Source organism: Ailuropoda melanoleuca, chromosome 1 (assembly GCF_002007445.2).
Source record: "Ailuropoda melanoleuca isolate Jingjing chromosome 1, ASM200744v2, whole genome shotgun sequence".
In the NCBI taxonomy this organism is placed as follows: domain Eukaryota; kingdom Metazoa; phylum Chordata; class Mammalia; order Carnivora; family Ursidae; genus Ailuropoda; species Ailuropoda melanoleuca.
Window position 1 is genome coordinate 206,874,003 of NC_048218.1, and position 21,117 is coordinate 206,895,119.

The following is a 21,117-nucleotide window of genomic DNA, read 5'->3' on the forward strand; positions in this document are numbered from 1 at the left end:
GGGGAGCGGGGCTCTGCAAACACCTGAGGCTCATCCCGCAACGGCGCCCAGGTGGTTTCTCTCAGGTCAGTTAGGCTTTTCCCTCAGAATCCTTCCTTCATCGGGCTGAAGTGGCACTTTTCCTTCATTCTAGAAGGGCACCGAGAGGACACTTAGCAGAGCCCAGTCTTTTATCACTTGCTGGAAGCAGCTCCTGGATCACAGCCCTCCGTCTGGTGAGTGGCTGCCGCCCCGGACGAGCTCCTGCGGGGGCGCCCCAGCCCGAGTGCGGGCACGCTCCGAGCTCTTGTGCGGCCCGTGCGCACAGCCCCGCCCTCCCCGTGGGCGGGACTGCGCCTCGTGGGAGGAGAAAACAGCAACACATCTCTCTGTAAATGGCCCCAGACCGTGTTCTGAGGCCGAATAGACACAACCCACACCCACACGTGGTGGAGTCAGTGCACACACGTGTGCGCCACGCAAACCGGCGGTGGATGAAAACAGGCTTTGAGTTTCAGAACTGTCTTAGGAGCTTTGTGCCTTTTTTGCTTTCTCCCAAGTATTATCATTAACCTAAGTCACAGTCACAGTTGTTTCTATGGGGAAATGGACCCATATGCTCTCATGTTTGGCCTCTTAGGAGATCAAAAAAGTGACGCTTGGCACGAAAATCTGCACACCAGTTTTTCATTAAATTCTATTTAATAATGGAGAGAGGTGAAGTTTATGAATCAAGTCATTAAGGGTTTTTTTTTTCTGATGATGGAAAAAGGGATAGAATTCATGTTCTTCATTTGGGGAGAAATATCTAAGTGGGAAACTGCGTGCAGATTTTTAATGAATATGTGCTGAAAGACATGGTAAAGAACGTCTTTAACAAAATGGTCGATAATAAGATTTATTTTAATTTTTCAATCTGCCAAAAAAAAAACCCCAAAACAAAAAAATCAAACTATACTCATATATATATATATACAGTGTCGACATTTTCAGAGCACTTACATTAGGAAACATTGTGTTTCTTCTCAACCATATGACAATACTGTATATGCCACAATAAAATTTACAAAAACAATCGCATCAGCAGTCATACAAACGTCATGATTTTACATTTCAATACACAAGAAAAAAATAGACATCTTCCCGGCACTTTTGTTTCCTCATAACCGCTGCCTGTTTCCAGTCTAGCAGAGCAGGTCTCCACATGTGCTTTCAGACTCTTCAGCTTTTAAAACCTAACAGTGGCTATTTTAGAAGTCCTATCCTCTCCAGATCCAAACTTAAATGAGAAAATTGCCATTTAAAAATAACAACCAATGGTTTATTAATGGGTACGGTGAAGCTTCCCCACCACGATGTGTAAAAAATTGCATGAAAGTAAAAATAAATAAAGCTGTTGTAAAGCAGTTTTGTTTACATTATAGTTCAGAACACTTAAAACTGTCATTAAAGTTTTATAAAGTAATTATTTATATCCAAATTACAACTGTTCGACAAATCTAATGAAAACAAACTGATTTGGTAAAGGTCCAAAGACTCTCACGCCCCAGCACCGTGTGGCTCCAGCTGCCATGGGCCGCGGTGATGACATGTCGCGTGTTCTGACATAAGGCACTAGGTCTGAAGAGGCCATGCACTCGCCTTATGTCATATTACCTGTTACAGACCAGTGAATTCTTTGAAATGAAAAGTAATAAAAATTTCAGGACACAGTGCACTTTAATAACATACAGCATTTGAAATCGTTCAGACAAAGGTCTGAAAACAGTCTTTTAATGCAAGCCTGAATCTTCAAACACATAAACTCTGTTTCTTATGCTCAGTTTCAATATCACTGGAAAAAATACCCATCACTAAACCCTGATATACATTCTTAGCCATTTGACTGTCTTCTGTCACGGTCAGTGTTCATGAGGCAAAGTGTGACCCAGAATCTCTGTTCAGGTTCTCTTCCAAGGGCTTCTCCGCTCACAGTGGTCATTCTGCTTCCGCCTCCTTCTGTTTGGCACCTGTTGGGAGATGGAGAAATGAAAGTGTCAAAGCAATGGAAAAATACGTGGCAGCTGGGCCTGTCCTACACACAGCAGCTGTGGTCCCCCCCCCCCCCCCCCCCCCCCTNGGTGGTCTTAAACCGTATTCTGCAGTGCCTTAGGAGAATATTCTAGATGTTGGGAGGCAGGGACAGGAGACGAGCAGGTGGCTCCAAGCGCCTCTCCCCCACCTGCAGTCACAGCAGCCCACTTGGAGTCTGTGCTACATGTCAGAAGTCGAAACATGCAAGATTTAGTTTGGAAAAAAGAAAAGGATTCTAGCAGAACTGCTAGAACTTGTAAAAGAAGGAACGCGTGTGTTGTAGTGAAGGTGCACGGTACTGCTGTCACACAGCGCACCTCCTTCCTTGTGCTTTGCTTTACTGCACTTGGCAGATTAGTTCTTACGAACTGAAGGTTTGCGGCAACCCTGCATCGAGCCAGCCTGCTGCGCCGTCTTCCGACCAGCATTTGTTCTCTGTCACATTCTGGTAATTCTGTGTTTCAAAGTTTTTCATATTTTACTTGTTATGGTGATTTGCGATCACTGATCTTTTTTTAAAGATTTATTTATTTTGAGAGCGAGAAAGAGGCAGGGGAAAGGAGGGGAGGGGCAGAGGGAGAGAATCTTTCAAGCAAACTCCCCACTGAGCATGGAGCCCAACACGGGACTTGATCCCACGACCCAGAAGATCATGACCTGAGCTTCACCAGCTGAGCCACCCAGGCGCCCCTCAGTGATCTTTGATGTTACTATTTTAACTGCTGGCACCACGAACCACACACAAACATAAGACAGCAGCTTAATAAATGTGTGTGTTCTGACTGCTCCACTGACCAGCCATTCCCTGATCTCTCTCCCTCTCCTCAAGCCTCCCTAGTCCCTGGCACACAGTAATATTAAAATCAGTCCAATTAACAACCTTACATTTGCCCCTAGTATTCAAGGGAAAGGAACAGTCCACCACATATCTTTCACTTTATATCAAAAGCTAAAAATGATTAAGCTTAGTGTGAGAAAGGCATGTCAAAAGCCAGGCCTCTTTTAACAAACAAGCAGCCAGGCTGTCAATGCAAAGGAAAAGTTTTTGAAGGAAATCGAAAGTGCTACCCCAGGGACACCTGGCAGGCTTGGTCGCAAGAGTGTGTGACCCTTGGTCTTGCGGTCGTTCGTTGGAGCCCCACGTTGGGTGGGGAAGATTACTTAAATAAACTTTAAAAAAAAGTGCTACTCCGGGGAACACACGNCAGGCGTGGAGCCCGAAGAGGGCACGGAGCTGCTGCAGAGTCCGGACCGAACGTGAGCGGACGAGGAGCCGCTGCTTCGGGCCGCGCCAAGCAAGGGGCTTCCTGGGATGCGGCTCGTCCTGGCGGAGACGCCGAGACGATGCTTGAAACGACCACCGAGGATCGAGAACGTGACCGCAGCTCAGCCGACGAGGCAGCGGCAGGGCTCGGGAGGACGGACTCCAATTCTGAAGGCAGTTCTACTGCGGGTAAAATGCCGTCCGGCAGCACCGGCCGCGGCAGAGAAACCGTGACGGACGAGCCGTCGAGGCGGCGAACCGCACGCTTGTCTTAGGAACCTGCACGGCCGCGCCGCCGGCCTCCAGCGCCCAGCACCCTGGTGGGTCGGCAGCGCGGCCGAGACCCTCCAGCAGCGGCAGGACTGACTCGCCGAAAGCTCACATGGCGGTTAGCACGTTCTAGCAATAAAGTATTGTTCAATGAAGGCACGTCCGTTGTCATTTTAAAATTCCTTGGTCCCGCTTTATTGCTATACGCGCTTTACTGCTGTGGTCTGGAACTGACCCCGCAGCGTGTCCGATGTGCGTCTATACACACTCCTGAGAACGTTTTAAAGTGGTTAGGTCTGTAGATGTTTGCACGTAACACCTATCGGGCTGGCGCGTTTCCAAACAGGTTGCTGGGAACGCCACCTTTTTGCTCATCTCACCAGCTCTCCTGTGTTAGCTTCAGACACAAGGAGATTTTTGAAAGAGATGAACAGTCTCTAAGAACAAGGGGCTGACAAGCTGTGGCTCCTGCCTTCAGAGGACGGCCTCACTGGTGGTGTGTGTGCACGTGTGGTTCGTTTGGACCGTCTGAGTTTTACAAGGAGCTGCTAAAGAGAAACATTACAGCGAATCAGCATCCTCAGTGGAGGACTGTGTCCGTCAGCTGTTGAAAAGAAGAACTTCTGGTACCTTTTCTTCGTGTCACGGTGGACGCTTTCTGAAAGGGCCTCTCACTGACTAGTCCGCGAACACCCACCCCGTGGGGCGGCTCCCGGGTCCCGCGGGGCCTCACGGCGCACAGACGGCTTTGTGCATGGTTTTGGTTTCAGGTCAGAGTCTTGGAGGGCTGCAGGGCCTGTGCGAGTCTGCTCGCTCTGCAGCTCACTGGGCAGAGGCTAAAGGAGGTGAGCAGCGTGCCCACTCAGGCAGCTCCCAGGGCACGAGGGGCATCAGGCGAACCGGCTGGACTCCTCGTCTGATGCTTACACCGCGCCGTCCCACCCGTGTGTGAGCGTCTCAAGGGCTGCTGATCTGAGGCAGGCCAGCTCTGTGGTCCAAGAGAGTGCTGATCCAGATGTTCCCTTGGAGCATTTTCCTAGTGTTCTACACGCGACATGGTAGAGAATTCTAATTCAACTACTATCTTTAGCAAGTTATTTCTGTGGTAACGCACATCCCAAATTCTGGTTGTGGAACAGGGTTCCTCCCCACAGAGCAGTATTAGGGACTTAGAATTTTTAAAATATCAAATGTGGATAGAAATGTAAACTCATCCAGCCCAACATTCTCACTTTAATTGAAAAACTTTAAATGTTTTAAAGTAAGCTCTATACCAACGTGGGGCTTGAACTCACAACCCCGAGATCAGCAGTCAGATGCTCTCCTGAGCCAGCCAGGCGCCCCAGGCAACATGCTCATTCTTACGGCCTGTGACACGAGGCATAAAGAGGCTGAAGAACTTGACTTGTTTGCTCTTGAGTTTGCAGTGCACAAAGAATCTCGGCCACAGGATGGAGGAGGGCTGAAGTTCACCCTGATGCTGCTGGGCACATGTGTGCCTTGGCCCAGCCCGCTGCCCGGGAAAGGGATGCCTTTTTCTGAAGGTGCCAAGTTATGTGCCTGCAAGGATGAGTCTGCCCTGGAGGAGGCCTTTTTCCCACTGTGCACTGGGGAGCTGTGTTACGTTGTCGGTTAGCGTCATCGCACGCCCTGGACTGGTCTTGTTCCTCCGCTCGATGTCACGTGTGTGAGGACGAATACAGCAAGGTGTGATCACGGTCAGTGCTGTGGGAGGTCATGCAGTTGGCTTCTGCTAGGTGTCTGGGTTATTTCCGGTTTTGGGTTATTACAAATAATACTGTCCACAGTCTCACATTCACTTAGTCAGTTTATCAGTATTTCATGATTATGAGGATTATCGTGAATTTCAGGCTCCCTAACAGCTGAAGTTGAAAATGACTGTCCGAGGGCCCGTCTACAGAGTTTCCGATTCTGCGGACAGCCTCCAGGTGCTGCTGCTCTACGGGCGTCACGTCCTTGGTGCTCTCACGGCGTGGGTGGGAGGTTTCTCCCCGTGGCAGGATACCTCTAAGATGGGCATCTTTAGGTTACAAGCCAACTGAACCCTGGTCTTGGCTAGTTCGACTTCATTCTAGTACATGCACACTTGACTGTTTGACGTACACCTGAAACTCCCAGGAGTGACTTAGTCTGCAGTCTTGGCCTGTCTTGGCACAGCTCAGTCTGGCCCAAGGCTGGATTGTTTGTGCTTAATGGGGGTGGGAAGGGAGGAGAAAGAGAGGGCTGGTGTTTTAGGACCTTTCATCCCACCTCTATGAAACATGGCACAAAGGAGACACCAACCCCTCTTTTTTTGGAGCTCCCTCCTCCCCTCTCCCTGCGTGCTCCCTGACTATGGCCTAAGCACATGCTCAGAGCTGATCTGGCAGAAAACGAGGTTAGCCATTTGCTGTTTGGTAGTTAGTGTAATTTCCAATACACAATTAATGGAAAAAAGTTTGTGTTTAGGTCTTCTGTTTTATATTCTCAAAACACTAGCAACTTGGGGTTTTTTGTTTTTTTTTTTAAGGATAGATGATGGTTTCAATAGTTAGAACCCAATGAATTTCCCTCCTATGTTTTCCAGGAAATAGTCCTAAAAATGAAGCAAAACTGAAGAGATCTTAGTTTTTTAATGGAAAAGGTTGAATCTGGCAATGAAACCTCAATTATCCAGGCACCGTGGTCGTGGATAGGGTGCTCCTAAGAATACTTTCTGTAACCTTTTCTCTCTCACCCAACTAGAGCAGTGTAACTACAAAGAACAGCCACACAGAAAGTGAACGTGGTGCAGAGGCATGGGCGGAGAAGCAGCTGTTGGCGGCACCCCGCCCTGCTCCCCGCTGGGCCGCGCGCTAAGGGAAAGGCCCGCAGCTGGGATGCATACCTGCGGGCGTGAGTATCAGGGCTTGCAGAATGTCCGACAGGGAGATAATACCCACGATGCTGTCTGCTTCGTTTACTACCACCAGCCGATGCACCTGCAAACGAGAAAAGTAGCTCCCATGTCAGAGTTTACAGAAGGTTCCACCTACAACGGGTATTAGCAAATGTGTCTTTCATATACTATACAAGGAATACGTCCCACAAATAAGAGACAGAAATGGTGTCCAGAACCACGAAAGGTCTTAGGCTCCAAAGTTAAAATGCAATGCTGACTTTACTTGTAGGAAAAATTCACCAGCTGTGTCCCACTGTTCAAAAATTTTAGAATATTAACATAGGAATGATAGAATCCAAACCAATGAAGTACAATGTAGCCATAATATTCTCTTAAACAGAATTTTGCATTTTTAAAGTAGTATTTCAGTTTCTAATAGCTATCCGCTACTGATTTACATGGGAAAGATGTCCAAATGAACTCCGGAACAGAACAGGTCACGGTTCACTGTTTTATAGTCTCTTCTCCCTGAAGTTCATGTATTAATACATTCATATAGTTCAGAGGATAAATGAACCATAATAAAGTGAAATAGAGTATATTCACATCTCATGTTCTACTCAGGTCTTTTATAAACGAATGGCCAGTGCTGTGAGGTATTACTCGAACAAAGCATCCTTCACATAGGAGAGGAGTGAGCAGGCATCGAGCTTCTCTGAGCTCTCACTTCCAAGCTTTAGCACTGAGGCCTGAGGCGGCCACACGCCTGCTGGTTGCCCTGGAGATGATCTTCCTCTCCCCATGGAACAGATATCCCCTCAACACACACCGTGAGGGGCACAGGAAAGAGATGGAAAGGGAAGGAAGTCTGTTTTTAGGTTTGTCTCTGATACTGTGTTGGGGATGCTTTTCACATCTCAGCTTGCTTTGGGTTAAAAAAAAATCACTTTGTTCTTTCTCATGACATGACTTTTAAAAGCTTCTCTAGGGGAGTCTGCTGGCTCAGTCAGAAGAGCCTGCGACTCTTGATCTCGGGGTCCTGCATTCGAACCCCATGTTGAGTGTGGAGATGACTTAAACTTTAAAAATCTCTCTAAAAAAACCTTAGGGTCTTCAATAATCCTGTGATACAATCCAATTATTGAACTATAATTATACATTAAAATGGCTTGTATCTAGGGGCAGAGAATGCTGTATAGTCTATGGGAGACACAATTTGTTGTTAACGTTCAATAATGCTAATTAAATAACTCTCTTTTGAACTACTGAAGGTCAAGGGGTAGGCATCTCACCCAGAGAATTAATTCTACCAGGCAGAAATGACCACCAAAAACATTTCCTTGTCCCTTGTTGCCGCGTCTAAACTAGTGAATGCTCCTGGGTATCAAAAAGCTGGTGTGGTATTTATGTCATATAAATAAACCAAATCGTTGCTGATACTGTAGGCCCTTTCTCCAAGAGCTATATTTAAGCTAAAATTGGCCTTGGTCCCCTGGTAAGGAGCCACTGGATGAAAGAAATTATTTTAATGGGGGGAAAAAAGTCAAGATGCATAATGAGAAGCGTTGAATTACATCTTTATTTTCCTCAATGACCCCTTTCCTATCACAAAGAAATATCTGTTGCTCACCAGATAAACTGAGAGGCCGAGCCAATTACCATTTTTCTTTTACCTGAGAGTAATATACGCTCAAACAAGAGAGCTCGGAGCGGAGGAGCACCGTGCTGTCCGTGCTCGCCACGTTAGCCAGAGCGCTGCCGCCCAGGAACAGCCACTGTCAGTACTGCGCTGTGGGCCCTTCTAGCCTCTTTTCTACACACATATATGCATGTAAATGCATAGAATTATACGATATACAGTAACTGGCTTTTTCTCTTCTAGAACATGTTTCACTGTTACGAGGGATTCTAACATATGGGCGTCCATTGTCCTTATAAATAATTAGGATCATTACCTCTGATCTTCAAAAGGCACATAATTCTAAGGACTTCAGTAAGTTAAGATGTGTTCCTAAGTCAATGAAAACTCTTTGGAAAACGAGTGATGGATATTAAATTCAAGTAGAAGTTAAGGATTCATATTGAGATGCTAGTAAAATACATTCCAAAAGCCACAGCAGAGGTAATGGGGGTGGGGGACCCCCATAAGGTGGGCACAAGGCAAGGCGGCAGTCTTCAATACACAATGATGAAAATGGGGCTGTGTTTCTGTCTGACGGCTCCAGCAAGGGGGCTGTATTCTGATGCGACCCTACTTCATATGTAATGTTAGGGTCGCCTGCTAGCTTAAAAAATTATCAGGGACATTTCCTCTTAGACTGCATTCTCGTATTTATAATAAAAAGTACCAGAGCAGACGTATCATTATGAATGCATTTCTGCCTACTCAGGGATTGTTCCAGAAAGAACACAGTTGCAGCCTTTAGTCCTAGAGAGTGATAAACGGGAGAACATTCCTATCCTTAATAAGAAAGGAAAGAAATGATTTGGGGAGAGGGTATATTGAATTAGATGTGTTATTCAGTGATCTTGCTCACCTTTCATTTAAGTACACCCCCAAATCCTACACACAGTAAAGTACGAGGGCACACAAGTGCTGACGGTCAGGAGGTGACATTATTAGACTGTCTACTATCATCTAAATCAGGAAAGAGAGAAAACTAACTTAAAAAGATCAAAAGATAATTCTGATTTGTCCTTCACTTTGTTAAAACTATATAATCACACATTTTTAACTTCAAAGTCATCAACACCCTAATGGAACTTAAAGGCCTTGGGACATTTGTCTTCTTGTGTATTTTTTAAACCATGAAAGTCTCTTACCAGTTTGATTCAACTATGGTATCAGGACTTATCAGTTCAATGAACATTTCCAGATGCCCTACGCGTCAGGGAACACGCGAGGTTCTGGAGGGAAAGTCGATATCCGACACCCTGCTTCTGTCTCCCTGGCTCTTCCTGCAATTCAGGATCCCCCCAGCGCCCCGGCCAGTGAGTACTTGGGGCATCGCGGTGGGGCAGGGGTGGGGACGGAGGGAGGAGTGCGGCCCCGCTGCCTCACCTCAGCCCGCACTATCCGGTCCACGATGGTCTCCAGGATTTCCAGCTTACTGCACTTCACGACACCCTCGAAATACTGGGAGCGGTGCTGAAGGGCCTGGGTCACTGTGATATCTAGGTTATTGTAGGTTTTTTCAGCAGCAAGATTCTGTAATAAAGTAACAATGAATCATATCCTTTCATTTCAATTCACATTTTTTTAAAAAAGATTTTATCTTCTTTATTTATGTGACAGAGAGACAGCCAGCGAGAGAGGGAACACAGCAGGGGGAGTGGGAGAGGAAGAAGCAGGCTCCCAGCGGAGGAGCCCGATGTGGGACTCGATGCCGGAACGCCGGGATCACGCCCTGAGCTGAAGGCAGACGCTTAATGACTGTGCTACCCAGGTGCCCCAATTCACATTCTTTTTAAAAAACATTCACGTTCATCTTATGTGAGTCCCACCATGCCAGGTTATCACCTGCCCTTAGCATTACTTCATCACCAATAGTAACGGACGCTTACAGCGAGGTATATACCTGCATCGTGGAGCAACCTTGTGAAATAGGGACAGCCTGTCCTGCGGAAGAACCCCCATTCTTTCCCGGGGAGGCTCTAGAGCCCAAGTGGATAAAGTCTCTGGAGAGGCGGATGGACATCTGTAGAGGGTGAGAAGCGCCCCAGGGTGACCGAGCCTGGGGAGCCCCTGGGCTCAAGCAGTGGGGGACAAAGAGCGCTGGACAGGCCCCACAGACCCACGCGGCTTCAGCCTTGGACGACCCGACTCAACCAAGTGCCTGTTTCTGGATGTCTCTTCGTTAAGCAGAATACATTAAACAAAAGGGTTTGAGGCAGCTGGCTGCAAAGAAATATTTAACGCTGGGACCGACATTACGGCCAAAAAGGATGAGCACATTTGGGGCTATCAGAGTTTCAGTTCCCTTTCTTAGAATTTCTTAGAAATACCATAAAACCCTAAGGAAGTGCATTTAAAATGAATGGGGGAAGGAAAGCAGCCTGTGGAAAGAAGTGGCACTCCCTCCAGTAGATTTACAGTACCAGGGATTAAAAAATAGGACTTCAAATCATTCTCCTGAATGCTGCTGTCTTTAGAACAGTTGTTCCCAATTAGCAAACAATGGGATCTATCTAGCAAGGGATCCCTGAATTCACGTGTGCACTAAGCCCTTGCCTGTTGGCAGAATGAATAATGTCTTGTGAGTGGAAAGAGGACCATTTAAAATATTTACACATGCTGGAGTGCTGGATAAACTAGCCATGTACTGAAAAGACAACTATAAAAATGCTAATATTTTTTTTTTTAAAGATTTTATTTTTTATGTATTCGACAGAGATAGAGACAGCCAGCGAGAGAGGGAACACAAGCAGGGGGAGTGGGAGAGGAAGAAGCAGGCTCATAGCAGAAGAGCCTGATGTGGGGCTCGATCCCATAACGCCGGGATCACGCCCTGAGCCGAAGGCAGACGCTTAACCGCTGTGCCACCCAGGCGCCCCTATAAAATGCTAATATATTATTCACTGCTAAGCCAGTGAACGTTAAGTACAATTACTATGGACAGTCTACGGAATGCTCTGATCACATATCTGCAAAAGCTATTAAATTTGGGAAAAACGCAAACAGATTAATGAGTATGTTTTAAATGCATTCTAGATGACAGGTGTGACGAAATTAAAAATACTTACAATTACATCAAATTTGGAATAAATATCTACGACTTTTCCTAAAAATGAAAACAGATGTTAGAAAAATGTCTTAGAGACAAAAAGTAACATTTAAAATCCATCCTAATCAGACACTTACTAGCAATTAAGTATTGCTAATAACAAATCTAATTTTAAATGAACATGAAATCACATCTTAATGGAAAATGTGAAAATAAGCCAGTTAGAATTCTCATTAACCTGAGTGCTCCCTGGTGCTGACTTGATCTACCAGATCTAAATTTTCATCCCCAACCCCTGCCCACCACCCACCCCATCCGATCTGTTGACCATTTAACAGTAAGTTTGCCCCAGAGGACAAAGTATGGTCTCCTTGGCCCTGGTATGACCAAACCCACAGACCTGACTCGTCCACCACAGGCAAGGCTGACACTCGTCTTTCTACAAAGACGTTCAAGGCTTTGATGATGGGAGTGTCTGGGTGGATGAAGGCGATGTTGTGGTAGGTCCCAATTCCAAGGGCATCCAGGTTCTGCTTCATGAAGGCAGGCTTTGGCATATCAGACATCTAAACAGGAAGATAAATACAAATGCTCTAGAGCCCAACAGACCTTTTAATGTTCACATGTCCACACTTGGACGAAAAACTATAACAAATTCAAGTTAGTGTTCTCTACCAGTCTACCTGGCTGGCTGAATTAACATGGAAATGTTACATATAAGAATTGTAGTTTTTGTTCAAACCGATTTCTATTCTAAGCTTATATTTAACTACTTAGTAAAATACTGCAGAACACACACATCGTAACGTTCCCCTTCCCTTCACTCACTGAAAACCTGGCTGGAAGAGGGAACAAGCGGTCTCTTTGGAAATCAAGACCCATAGCCACCCAAGAATCCTTTATTCTTCGTTATTTATGTTAAATTCCTGGTCCTGCTGTCAGCATTAAGTATTATTTATGAAGAACCCACACAGTTCCAAACCCAGCGTGTTTGATGGGGGTGATCTGAGCTGCGGCTAAGCTGGTCCTCACCCCATCCCACCCTGCATCCTGAACTCTCCTCTGGAGGACTCCAGCTTGTGATTACTGGGAGCAAAGACCAAGCCAACCGAACAGAATTAAAAGAAGCTTTAAAGTTCACTTTTCTTTTCATGGGCTGTTTTAGAGGAGGAAGAAGTCAGAAGAGAGAAGTCTAGGGTCATGTTTGACTAAAACAAAATAAGGTCTATGGTTTCAAAAATCCACCTTGTATAAAGGGTATAGTTGATTCCGTCCTCCTGGTGTACCTTATAATTATCAGGAAAAGATGAACAATTAGAAGAAACAAAATGTTCAAGTCAAAGAGTTCATCAATATTCAAATCATGAGAATCCTAGAAATTTAGAGAAAAAAAGAAAGACCTATTAGGTCATCTAGCCCATCTTGATGCAGGATAACCCCTGTTCCATATTGTACGCTTAAGCTGTCAAATGTCTCTAAGGGTAAAGCCACTTTTTCTCAGAAAATGATTTCAATTCGGTAAAAATCAGGGTCTGAAATTTATTTAAAATTCGGTATTTTAATCTGAAAACCTCTAGTTGAATATTCTAAGAGCACAATTTAATTACCATATTGGCCCAAATATAAGGCAGTACTGGCAGAGGCAACGTCCTCTACTCTTTATGGAAGAGAAAACACCAAGGCCTGCCTCCAGCTGTTATTCCTCGTCTGCCTCGAAAACGGGTTGGACTCAAGCTCGTCATGTCTGGGAGACCTGGGGCAGGTTTAATCCTCTGAGCCAGGCGCCTCTGTGCCAAGGAGCTACCACGCGGCCTGCTGACAGGGCTGCGGAGGGAGGGAGGCCGCGGGGCAGGAACCGCTCTGCCACTGGCCAGCGGTGACCTGCAAAGTCACTCCACCTCGCAGTTTCACCACCTATAAAATGGGATTAATCAAAATACCTACCTGAGAGGGAGGAGGCAAGGATTAGCTGTGTCTTGTGAAGTGCTTAGGACAGTAGCTGCCATGTCATAAATGTGTAAGAGTCCCTGGCTCTCACGATTAATGTTATTTTACAACAATTGCTCTCTGAGGGGCAGACGAGCTAAAAGCCTGGCACCTGCAGACCCTGAATACACGGCCCCAGCCTGGGTCCCGTTCAGCCCTGATGCTGAGGCAGCAGCCGGAGCAGCGCACGGCCCCCCCCGGGCCTGCGCACGACAGAGGTGATGTCTGTCCAGCCATCTCCACACGTCCCTCACTGTCCCTGACACGGTCTCTCCACTAAACTGCATGCTTTTCAGTAAACTTCCTACTTTCTTCCTTAGCATTTAACCACGGAGAGTGTTAGTTTTCGGACTGGCTTGATGGACAAGATTTCTCCCCATGTCTGAACCCCTGCCTCTGTCTGGCAGGATGGAGGCGGAGCTCCAGGAGAGGGAGCGTCCACTCCACTGCATCACCCCAGAATGTGAGCTCATTTCCTTAACGGAAATGTGTAGGGGGAGAGGGAAAAGCTAATGTGATGTAGATTTTTAGTGCCTATTAAATTTTTTTTTCTTTTTTTCTTTTAAAGATTTTTATTTTTTATTTATTCGACAGAGATAGAGACAGCCAGCGAGAGAGGGAGCACAAGCAGGGGGAGTGGGAGAGGAAGAAGCAGGCTCATAGCGGAGGAGCCTGATGTGGGGCTCGATCCCATAACGCCGGGATCACGCCCTGAGCCAAAGGCAGACGCTTAACTGCTGTGCCACCCAGGCGCCCCAGCGCCTATTAAATTCTTTTGAAAAATGATTTCACGGGGCACCTGGGTGGCTCAGTAGGTTAAGCATCTGACCTGTGATTTCAGTGCAGGTCACAATCTCGGGGGCGTGAGATGGAGCCCTGCGACGGGCTCTGCACTCAGCGTGGAGCCTGCTTAGGATTCTCTCTCCCCCTCTCCCTCTGTCCTCCCTCTAAAATAAATAAAATATTAAAAAAACAAAAACAAAAACAAAACTTCATGTGATTTCTGAGCCACGAATGAGGACTCCTACTGGTCACAGCTGACCAACTATTTCTAACCTCAAACTCAGTGCACGTAATCCAAAGGAAAAAAATTAAAGCCCTCTTGTAAAAAAACAAAACAAAACTCTGGTCCTTCTGAGCCTCCTTTAAAAAATACTGACCAAAGAGGCCAATATTATGGATGATTATGAAGACATTTCATTCCAAATGCAGTTGAGAAAACCTACAGATAACATAGCCTGAATTTGGACCAACATGGTAGTCTCTTGCCAAAATTTTATACATTTTGTGTTTTTCTATTGCTGCAATTTATAATAAGATAATCCTGGGGACAGTATTTTTTGAATGTTTCCAGAACCATGATACCAATAAAGCATCATAATGCAATTTGCTATAAATACTGACTCAATTTATCTTCCATAGCACTTTTTTTAATTAGACGGACTTGCAAATTGCTTTACTGCTCATATTTTAAGTGATAAAATATTCTAATTTAAATAGAGAATTCCAAGTGTTTTTATTATTTTGATACTTGCACTGAAAGGTGATTGCTTTTTAACTGGAATCAACTTGAAGAATGTACAATTTAAATAGCAGTAAGTTGAGAAATGGAGACCTCCTAACAATCCCAACGCCAGAATTAACAACGTCTCCTACTGAGGTGACAGGAGCCAATTTACTTGGAGTAATTAAAGTAGATGCGACTACATCTTTAGAAACACTAAAAACTACTTACAAAAAGCTGGAGGAACTTGAGGATTCTTTTGTGGGTAAGTATATAAAGTGCATTCCCACTGATAGGGTCAATAACTGGCAATCTGTGGATTTTATTTTTGATCAACGAGTATACAGCATCGAAGAGGCTGCGGGAAAAGCCATCAAAGTTGTTAGGAGGCTTTAAAGAAAGTTGCAAAACGCTCTGGAGCACCCCTACTTTAGAAGCATTTTCAGTGTTTTTACATCGTAGCAATAAAAGGTTGACTTGACTTAAAACTGTGTTTTGGAAAAGTTTTAAACTGGCTATCTCAGCAAATGTTTTCATTTTTCAGTCTCTGTGAATCGCAGATACGAGTGCGAGCTACAGATCTCTAGGAGAGCAGTTTCTAGTAGCGCGTTTAATGCTGCTCTTTGAGAGACGGCAGGGCGAACCCCCAGGACTGCAGCGACGGGCACCAGCAGTGACGGGCAGCTGTGGCCCGTGCGCCGCATAGGAGCCGACTTCATGCAGCCCGCTTCTGGGCTGCCCTGGCCTCTCCTGGGGCTGCCAACCAAGACACCGGTGCGTCTATCTGGGTTTTTTGTACTTAGAAATAAACTAATAAAAATCACTATTCCACTTTTTCTCACTGGTGCTTAGAGTTTGCAGGATATTTTCATACAACGTGGAAACGTATCAGAGCCGTCCCAGAAGGCCTGGATCACAAGGTATGTGCTAGAACACTACCGAGGGGGCAGCGCGTTCTTCTGACCGCCTCCGGACCAGTGTCGAACGGAGATGGCCCTTCCATGTCGGGGTACAGGAGAGCCTGGGGAGCTGCTGTAATGCCCATTCCTGGGCACCACCTCCAGAGGCCAGTGAGCAGGTCGGAGGTGAAGCCCGGGAACATGCAGGATTAACAAGCTCCCCACGCGGTTGGTTTTAAAGCTGCTTAGTCTGACCGTCTTTCCAGCCCCTTAGCAATCCTTTGGACAAACAATGGCTGATTCCTATTTCTCTAAATTTATTAAATTTAATATTAGAAATTAAGGAGGCTGTCGCCTATCTAGACTAAAAAACCCTATCAATCATGAAAACAAAACAATCTGAATGAATAATTTTCAGAGGAGAAAAACTTTACACGTTTACCTTGCATCTGGAGATATATTCACTAAAGGCTTAAATGTTTCTTGTAAATAAAGCTCTGTTTTTATAGAAAGAAAATATGCAATTAGTAACACATTTGCTGTTCGCAATTATCACATAAATTACTCTTCAGTTTACAGATAACAATTAGGATTAAAAACCGAAATAAAATCTAATTTACCGAACACTGCCGTATAAATTATAGTTAGGACTATTTTACACAACATATGAACTATTTTCAGGATGTTGCCATTGTGGAAAAATTAAATATCTAAAAACAGTATTACAACATATGTTGTAAGAAGAAAAAGCAAGCAACTGGGTGTAAAAAGCAATACCAGCAGAGGTCACTAGAATGCTCCCAATTACAGTTGCCCTCCAGAGATGAAGCGCTCATGAAATCCTCTAAAACTGATTTCCGTAGGTTTTAACAAACTTTGTTCTTTAGGCGTTCTTAAGTTTTATTTTACCAAACTAATGCTCAAAATCTGTATCTTGGGGATCTTTGTCATCTATAGAAATTATCTTTCTAAAGATCCATTATAATTTGCCTTCCTGAGGTTTCTATACAGAAGGCGTTCAAGAACAGCCTGACATTCCCATTATTACCACCAGATACCATGTAATATCAAGTTGGAAGTACACTTAAATCTTGGTCTAACATGACTTATATAGTAGAATTTGATAAGAAGTACCTCTCTTAGTGTTAAGTTATATATTCATAATGGGCAGTGCTAAGATACAGATTTCATGTTGACTGTGTATGGTTTGACTTGATAAAGCCGTTAGAAATCAACTGTACCATTCAATGAAACTTACAGGTCAGAGGGAATTAAAAGAGCCCCTGCCCTTTAGAGATTTCTAATGGACCTTCATATTTTGCAGATTTTCAATTTTTAATTAACATGTTTCTGTCTACAGGTCCCTCCGTTTCTACCCAGGCTTTTTCTCTGAGACCCCTATACAACCCCTTCCTCAACGTCCGTCAGACTGCTTTCCTCAGTGATTCCCACCTTGTCCAATCCACCCCAACCATCCAGCATGATGGGTCAAAGAACAATTACACAGCCATAGAATGAGAATTTAAAAAATGGCTCCATTTTAGAAAAGGTGCTCTGATTTTAAAGGGTTATTTTTCCATGTGATTTATCCAAATCTTCCAGTTTAAGGTTCATTTGTTCTATGTTTCTCCATAATTTGTGAAGAAATAATTATTAAATTTAAGAACACATCCTTGCTTTGTCAGGCATAGGAGGCATCCCCCTGGTGCATTTCCTATATAGAGACACATCTGTGGGCAAGGACAGCCACACTCAGCAGTGAGTGGTGACTCCCCTCGGGGCAGCAGCTGGGCCTGGGTGAGCTCATTCGTCCTTATGTCCCAGCCTTAGTACACGGACTTAGTGTAGGTTCTCCATTAATGTCCATTCAACAGAATGGATCACACTTGTAAGAGTAATGGTACACTACTGAGATTTAAATAGAAATGTTTTAATTATGTAGTTTATTAAGCAGAGAGAGAAGGATCCGTGAAGTTAAAATATATTTTACACGCTAAGAACATTTTTTTCTGATATTAAGATTTTTAACACCCAATTGTGCTTACCCCTCCATGTTTCAATCTTATGTTCCTCTAATTCATAAATCTGTACCTGCAAATAAGAAAAATTCTTATTTACAAATGTTAACATATGCAACATAAGAAAAATTACTTCATAACCTACTGCAGAGTTCCATAATTCAGCAGGTGGAAACAAGATAATTCAGAAATACTGGAAATATAAATTATAAAATGCTCTACATTTCTTTGAAGATAAATGTTTTCTAGATTTAAAACATAATACAGGTGCCTGGCTGGCTCAGTCAGTGGAGTGTGTGACTCTTGAGCTTGAGGTCATGAGTTTGAGCCCCATACTGGGTGCAGAGATTACTTAAAAAAATAAAAAATCTTTAAATTAAAAAAATAGCTATAATATTTTCATTATTTTAATATGAAAATTTCTGATACACTTAAATTTTAAAACATATATGGACATACATACCCATTCCTCCTTTTTAAAGATACAGAAAATTTTTAGCAACTCTTAATTTGGACAAATGGTTAAATTGTGCTAAGGAGAGATCAGAGGAGAGATCACAAAGAACGTCAGAAATACAATTATAAGAGAATATTATGAGCAGTTATATGCCAACAAATTAGGCAATCTGGAAGAAATGGATACATTCCTAGAAACATATATATGACCAAAACTGAAACAGGAAGAAACAGAAAACCTGAACAGACCCATAATCAGCAAAGAAATCGAAACAGTAATCAAAAACCTCCCAACAAACAAGAGTCCAGGGCCGGATGGCTTCCCAGGGGAGTTCTACCAAACATTTAAAGGAGAATTAACACCTATTCTTCTAAAAACGGTTTCAAAAAATAGAGATGGAAGGAAAACTTCCAAACTCTTTCTATGAGGCCAGTATTACCCTGATCCCAAAACCAAAGACCCCACTAAAAAGAATTACAGACCAATATCCCCGATGAACATGGATGCAAAAATTCTTACCAAGATCCTAGCCAATAGGCTCCAACAGTACATTAAAAGGATTATTCACCACAACCAAGTGGGATTTATCCCTGGGCTGCTAGGGAGGTTCAACATCTGCAAATCAATCAATGTGATACACCACATTAATAAAAGAAAGGACAAGAACCATATGGTCCTCTCAATAGATGTAGAAAAAACATTTACAAAATACAGCATCCTTTCTTGATTAAAACTTCACCGTGTAGGGATAGAGGGAACATACGTCAATATCATAAAAGCCATATATGGACAAACCCACAGCTAATATCATTCTCAATGGGGAAAAACTGAGAGCTTTCCCCCTAAGGTCAGGAACACGACGAGGATGCCACTATTACCATCGCTGTTCAACATAGTACTGGCAGTCCTAGCGTCAGCAATCAGACAACAAAAAGAAATAAAAGGCATCTAAACTGGCAAAGAAGAAATCCAACCTTTCTCAGATGACATGATACTCTATGTACAAAACCCAAAGACCACCAAAAAACTGCTAGAACAATACAGGAATTCAGCAAAGTCGCAGGATAAAAAAATCAATGCAGAGAAGTCAGCTGCTTTCTATACACTAACAATGAAGCAGAAGAAACAAAAATCAAGGAATCAATTCCATTTATAATCGCTCCAAAAACCATAAGATACCCAGGAAAGTCTAACCAGAGGGGTAAAGGATCTGTACTCTGAAAACTACAGAACACTTATGAAAGAAATTGAGGAGGACACAAAGAAATGGGAAAACGCTCCACACTCATGGACTGGAAGAACAAATATTGTTAAAATGTCTATGCTACCCAAAGCAATCTACACATCCAATGCAGTCCCTATCAAAATACCATCAGCAATTTTCACAGAGCTGGAACAAACAATCCTAAAATTTGTAAAGAACCAGAAAAGACCCCAAAGAGCTAAGCGAATGTTGAAAAAGAAAACCAAAAGTGGAAGCATCACGATTCTAGACTTCAAGCTATGTTACACAGCTGTAATCATCAAGACAGCATGGTACTGGCACAAAAACAGACACAGATCAATGGAACAGAATAGAGAACCCAGAAATGGACCCTCAATTCTATGGTCAACTAATCTTCAACAAAGCAGGAAAGAATATCCAATGGAAAAAAGGCAGTCTCTTCAACAAGCGGTGTTGGGAAAATTGGACAGCCACATGCAGAAGAATGAAACTGAACCGACCATTTTCTTACTCCATACACAAAAATAAAATAAAAATGGATGAAAGACCTAAATGTGAGACAGGAATCCATCAAAATCCTAGAGGAGAACACAGACAGCAACCTCTTGCTAGATGCGTCTCCAAAGGCAAGGGGAATAAAAGCAAGAATGAACTACTGGGGCTTCATCAAGATAAAAAGCTTCTGCACAGCAAAGGAAACAGCTGACAAAACTAAAACGCAACCTATGGGATGGGAGAAGATATTTGCAAATGATGTATCTGATAAGGTATAATATCCAAAATCTATAAAGAACTTACCCAACTCAACACCCAAAGAACAAATAATCCAATCAAGAAATGGCCAGAAGACATGAACAGACATACAAATGGCCAAGAGACACATGAAAAAATCCTCCACCTCAGTCATCATCAGGGAAATACAAATCAAGACCACAAGGAGATACCACCTCACATGGATCAGAATGGCTAAAACGAACAAGTCAGGAAACAGATGTTGGCGAGGAGGTGGAGAAAGCGGAGCCCTCCTACTCTGTTGGTGGGAATGCAAACTGGTGCAGGCTCTCTGGAAAACAGTGTGGAGTTCCCCCAGAAAGTTAAAAATAGAGCCACCCTATGACCCAGCAATTGCACTACTAGGTATTTCTACAAAGGATATGAACGGAGTGACCTGAAGGGGCACCTGCACCCCAATGTTGATAGCAGCAATGCCCCCAATAGCCAAACTATGGAAAGAGCCCAGATGTCCATGGACAGATGAATGGATAAAGAAGAGTGGTACACACACACACACACACACACACAGGAATATTAGCCATTAAAAAGAATGAAATCTTGCCATTTGAAATGATGTAGATGGAACTACAGGGTATTACGCTAAGTAAAATAGGTCAGAGAAAGACAAATACCATGTGATTTCACTCGTGGAATTTAAAAAACAAAACAGATGAACATAGGGGAAGGGAAGGAAAAATAAAATGAGAGAGAGGGGGAGGCAAACCATAAGAGACTCTTCAATGGAACAAACTGAGGGTTGCTGGAGGGGTTGGGGGATGGGGTAACTGTGTGATGGGCATTAAGGAGGGCACTTGCAGTGATGAACACTGAGTATTATATGCAACTGATGAAACCCTGAATTCTACCCCTGAAACTAGTAATACAATATATGTTAACTAAATTGAATTTAAATAAAGAATAAAAAAAAAGTTCCATTTCCATGTTGTGGAAAATCAGCCATAGAAAATTTTACAAAGACCCTACAAAATCTTTCAAGTGTAAGCTCCAATCTCACTGAAAATTCAACAGGAATAAGGTTTGAAAGTAATACTGGAGATCACCC

General features: G+C 43.8%; 1 protein-coding gene across 2 annotated transcripts in view; it reads right to left on the reverse strand.

The window, feature by feature from the left end:
• Window positions 1-861: 861 nt before the first annotated feature.
• The window catches only part of PRKAG2 (protein kinase AMP-activated non-catalytic subunit gamma 2), a 38,318-nt gene continuing 18,062 nt past the window's right edge, over window positions 862-21,117 (reverse strand). For both annotated transcript variants that reach the window (XM_034639756.1, XM_034639761.1), the window contains exons 4-11: window positions 17,626-17,671; window positions 16,023-16,077; window positions 14,913-15,039; window positions 11,592-11,757; window positions 11,211-11,248; window positions 9,529-9,675; window positions 6,474-6,567; window positions 862-1,988 (exon numbers count right to left, since the gene is read on the reverse strand). In XM_034639756.1, the coding sequence (XP_034495647.1) occupies window positions 1,957-1,988; window positions 6,474-6,567; window positions 9,529-9,675; window positions 11,211-11,248; window positions 11,592-11,757; window positions 14,913-15,039; window positions 16,023-16,077; window positions 17,626-17,671 (705 nt within the window). In that variant the 3' untranslated portion in view covers window positions 862-1,956. The remainder of the gene's footprint in view (window positions 1,989-6,473; window positions 6,568-9,528; window positions 9,676-11,210; window positions 11,249-11,591; window positions 11,758-14,912; window positions 15,040-16,022; window positions 16,078-17,625; window positions 17,672-21,117) is intronic.